Below are 5,159 nucleotides of genomic sequence, written 5' to 3' on the forward strand. Positions count from 1 at the left end.
TGTGTGTGTGTGTGTGTTAGACTTGTCTCTTCCTTTTGTCACCATGCATGTGAGGGTAAGGTCAGAGCAGGTAAGGCCACGTGTTGCCGTGGCACATGGATGAGGTGGGAGGTTGTTGCCAAGGTAATTGGCCTGTTTGTTTATGTTTTCTGCTCTCCTAGAAAACACCATTGTATCTCTAGCACCACAGCACATAATTACTAATTACATACATAGGTCATTAATGCTCTCCTGGGTAAGAAGGGTCAGGAGTCTCAGCTTTTCCACAACAATGAAGTGTCAGAGCCCAGTTTTGTTTTTTGTTTTTTTGTTTCTGATAGAGTATCTAAATATTTGAATCCACGCTTATTTGAAAAATACTTACATTTACTGTAATTACATTTCTAAGCTATTTCTATTTATACTGATTGATTTATACACAATATGTCATCACACACCCAGCATGCTGAAGTGTGGGAACCCCTTGTCTTAACAGATTCCTCTTGTACCTGCCATAAGGTGTGCTGTGTAGGGGAGCAGCCAGAACAGATCTTTGACCCAAACCAGCCATATGGCCCCAACATAGATGCCCAAATACAGGCCATATGGTCCAAGAATGGCTGCTGCTGCTGTCGTTTGGTTTCTTGTGGAGTATTCTTAGCGGTTCATGTTGAGTCTTTAATGTTTTTTTTAATGGAGGTGCTGTCTTTGCCTCAGTTTCTATGTTAACTCCCGGGAGGAGAGAGAAAGAAAAATACAGAGGGTGGTGGGGGGAATTAACCGTAAGATACAAACAGCGTGGTATTCAGTCCCTGTTTTTTGCATGTGGAGCAGTTCCCAGGGTTTAAATGGAGGGTGAAGCTTTAGCATCGTCTAATTAAATGGCCTTAAGCAGCGCAACAGGATCCCTCTGCACTGCTGGACAGATGTTGGAAGTTTGTGTGAAAATTTCTACGGCGAGCCAGCAAGACAGACACAAGATGCCATCGTTTATCATATTTCACTCAGCCTGCAGTGATTAATCAGATGATGAATAGGATTTGACATATCAATTCACCAATGGACTTGTAGAAGTAAGGGGTATTAAATGCGCTCTTCAGTAACCTGGCCCATGATTAAGACTAGAGAAGCTGTCTTTTGTTTAAATATAATCCAGACAAATGAACTTTTTCATGCCTATCTGTGATGTTTGGTTGCAAATATCCTTTCTAACAGTGTTACAGTGTCACATTTGTAGTGCTAACTGCCATTAAGAGTGACTGGTTAGTATGACTCAATCTCCTGGAGGGGTCTTATATAGTATCTATAGCATGTTGGATTAGGTCTTTTTGCTTTGACTTCTTCTGTGTCATTGAAAACACATCTGCAAGGCCCAGGGCCTCCTACTCTCTTCATCTGTAGCCAATAGTGTGTGTTTGTCTGCATGTGTGTATGTGTAGGCGTGTATGTGTGTGAGCAGTCCTTGACTGCGGTGGATAGGTGCTGATTAGCCAAGCTGCCGGGGTCTTTTGTGCTCCTCAGACGGGGGTATAATTGTTCTTTGTTCAGTGCTCAGCATCTCTTTGAAGTCTCTCATTCAATTTATGTCCTTACAGATTCTCTCTCCCTTCTCCCTTCTCTATGGTATCCGCCCGCGCTATTTGCTGGGTGTCAGACCCCTGTGTTGTAATCACATAGCAACCTATAGGGACATACACTAGATGAAACACACAGGAACATATTAATGTAACAGAAGCCAGATCCATGTCCAAATCATTGGTCTGAAGCCTACACTGACATTTTGAAATGGTATTTTATTCAATTACAGCAATGGCACATTCAGATGCTGCAAACTACAACTGAAGTCTATGTCGGATTAGTAGAGAAAAATAACCATCTTGACCACTGTCTCTGATGGCTTTCCGTAAGAGCATCATTACAAAGGCTGTTTCTCTAATTCGGGAGGGTTGAGGATTGTCTTTGACAGCTAGTTGAAGAGAAACAACTAATGCTGCTATTGTTTGTTTCAGTTGCCGTCATAATTAAAAGGAAGATCACTGGTTTTAATGAACTGCGGTGGTACTGTAGTCAATTACATCCAACCAGCCAAGATAATGCAGCCCATTTGAGCTAGTCTACAATATAATGTGGCATATAGACAGAGAGAGAGAAGTGTGTGTGTGTGTGTGTGTGTGAGGGAGAGACTCCTGTTGGTTCTCATTGCCAAATCTCCCTAAGGAGAGAGCTGTTTATGAAAAGCATTGGCAAGCAAGCCGGTGTGTGTAGAAAGAGACAGAGAGAATGAGGGCAGCCGCTAAGAAGAGAACGATGATTTAGTTTTTTCTTTGCAGGGAGACAATGGAGAATGGTGGGAAAAAGAGAAGGAGAACAGGGCTAGGCAAACCTGTTGCCTGCTTCAGTTGCCAAGGGCTACCTGTTGCTAACAATGTGTGTGTATGTGTGTGTGTGTTTATTGTCTGTGAGCAGATAAAGAACGCAGCGGCCAACGTGCTAAGAGAAACCTGGCTCATCTACAAACACACCAAGCTGATGAAGAAGATTGACCACTCCAGGGTCCGCAAACACCAGCGGAAGTTCCTCCAGGCTATACATCAGTGAGACCACACCTTGCACGCACCCACACATCCACGCACACACACTCAGAAACACACATGTGCACAAACAAGCACATAACAGTGCATCTGAGCTGCTGAAGCCTTTGAAATCAGCTGTACTTTCTATCCACCCACAGGTTGAATCAACGCTGATAATCAGATAAAGTGCATGAATCCCTACACACACACACAGAGAGAGAAAGAGAAACACACAAAATGAATCATCATCTACTAAAGGGCAGGTTCACTCCAGGCAAATACAGTTGTGGGACTGGATAATCAGTGCACTGTGTACTATTAGAGGCTCTCTTATCATCATATTATCTGTACTTGGAACTATTTTTAATGATACAAATACATCCAGCAGAATTAAATCGTGCATTGTTATTCATTTCTCTCCCATAACATTGTTTAGTTATATTTGAATCGGGCGCTTGTCTTGTTAAAGGTTGTAGATTTTTGTATACTCTCTGTCTAGCATCACAATTAAGTGGCTCTTTTTTGTTGTTTGCTCCTTTGATCTTGAACCGTTCAGTCTAGACTTGAGGACATTAACAAGTGCCTTCAAAAGCCAGAGTCAAGAGACCTAAGACTGTTTTAATTGTAACATAAAGGCTAATCCTGCAGCATGTAGACTGTGGATGAGAGGCAGACTCTGTGAAGACAGTAACAGGGCAATTTTATGTGGATATGACTTATTTTTTTCAGGTTCAAACCTGTTAGCGTAACAGGGAGACAAGTTCAATCTGGCAAAGCCTCATAAAATCAGTCTGCACTTCATTATAGTGGCAGAAGCCACATGGTTTGTTTTATAAAAATACAAAGATAATTTATTTAATTTCATTGCCCTTAATTTTCCCTGTAGGCCTTATTGTCCTGAAGGTTCCTTCATATTAAAACGACCCTGTTCATTTACTCTAGAGCTTAAGGTCTCAGTCTTTTACATTAATGGATGTATATTATCACGTGCATTACAAAATTACAGTGTTTCAGAGCACCTAGCGTGCTTGCTGTTTGGATATTTAAATCCAGCGACTGCAGGTAGAAATGAAACTGAATTAAGCAAGGTGACCGCTCCACAGAGTTGTTGTCTCGACCCGGAGGGATTAGCTCTCTGGACCGACCGCTGTGTATTTACTGGGTTTCATCTTTGTATGTGTGTGTATTTAATGTGTGTGTATGTCTGTTTGCAGATTACGCAGTGTGAAAATGGAGCAGAGGAAACTCAGTGATCAGGCCAACACACTAGTGGACCTCTCAAAGGTGAGACAAACACACACACACACACACACACACACACACACACCCATGTTCTTTATTTATGTATGACATAGAACCATTGCACAGGACATACCCAACATGCCTTTGCCCCCCGAAAATATACCACAACATTCCTCCGTTTCAATGCTGACCTGCCCGTTTCTGTGGCTTTGTGTCTCCTAGCAACCGGAACAAGTGTTAAAACAGGGATGACTGAGTGAGAGAGCGAGGAGGAAATGCGAGGAGGGAGGGGAGCGCTCATGTTTTTCAGTTACTGTGTGGGTGTCTGAGTGAGAATGTGAGCGCACACGTATGTGTTTGTGTGTGTGTGTGTTTGTGCGTGTGTCTGCTTGTGAACGTGTATGTGATTGTGAAGGGGGGGGGAGTGAGATGGAGACTTGAGACTTGAACAAGAGGAAGGAAAAGATCGAGCGAGGGTGTGTGTGTTTGTGTCTTTCCAAGAAGCAATGCCTTTAGCACCAAATATTTTGCAATTATGCCATCTCAATGACTCCATCTCAATTGGCCACTTGTGCGTTTACCATGGTTACGGAGGCCAGGATGTGCAAGGCAGGGACACTCTGCCATCTTCCTTTCATTCTCTCTCTCCTCTCTCTTATTCTCTCTTTCTTCACAATGTTATAACGCCCACATAGAGACTTCCCTCCAGCCTCTTGTTCATTCCAGCTTCTACTCCCTCTTGGACATTTTTTTCCTTTTGCTCAGTGTCTTACTCACTTCTCCCTAGCCTCGTGCTTGCCCTCTTTCCACTTTTACTTCACTCTCTTTTACTTTCACTGTCTCTTCTTATTTAGTCCAAAAGAATTGTTTTTAAACAAGCTTTATTAAAGCAATCCTCGTAAGACTCCTCTTTACGTATTTGCAATCTGTCTCCCTTCTTCAAAGTACTCTATGTGCACTGACTCATCTCCCACTCTCTTCTCTTCTCTTCTCCTCTCCTCTTGTAGATGCAGAGTGTCATGTATGAGCTCATGTCGGAGCTCAACGACCGCAGCGAGGACTTGGAGCGTCAGATGCTGTCTCTGGAGCAGCGGGTGGAGCAACTCACCGCCGGCTTCAACACCCTGCCTGCCCATCTCTCTGCCACCCTCAGCGCCCAGCATGCCGCCCTGGTCCACTTGCTTCGAGAGAGGGATTCGAGGGACGGTAGAGGAGGTGGTGGAGGAGGTGCTGTGGTCCCATTGTCTCCAGTTTCTACCTTAACCACAGCTCCAGCTTCAATTTCTCCAGTCCAGGTCACATCTCCAGCGCCGCCTCCGTCCCAGGTTCCTACTTTGGCCTTGGAGTCCCCTCTGGCGCCCCCAC

General features: G+C 43.9%; 1 protein-coding gene across 1 annotated transcript in view; it reads left to right on the plus strand.

The window, feature by feature from the left end:
- The window catches only part of kcnn3 (potassium intermediate/small conductance calcium-activated channel, subfamily N, member 3), a 58,103-nt gene that overhangs the window by 39,199 nt on the left and 13,745 nt on the right, over nucleotides 1–5,159 (plus strand). The window contains exons 7-9 of the mRNA XM_035672178.1: nucleotides 2,446–2,573; nucleotides 3,767–3,836; nucleotides 4,802–5,156. Of these exons, the coding sequence (XP_035528071.1) occupies nucleotides 2,446–2,573; nucleotides 3,767–3,836; nucleotides 4,802–5,156 (553 nt within the window). The remainder of the gene's footprint in view (nucleotides 1–2,445; nucleotides 2,574–3,766; nucleotides 3,837–4,801; nucleotides 5,157–5,159) is intronic.

The sequence above is a fragment of the Morone saxatilis genome, unplaced genomic scaffold (genome assembly GCF_004916995.1).
Source record: "Morone saxatilis isolate NCDOM2014 unplaced genomic scaffold, NCSU_SB_2.0 Contig24, whole genome shotgun sequence".
In the NCBI taxonomy this organism is placed as follows: Eukaryota; Metazoa; Chordata; class Actinopteri; family Moronidae; genus Morone; species Morone saxatilis.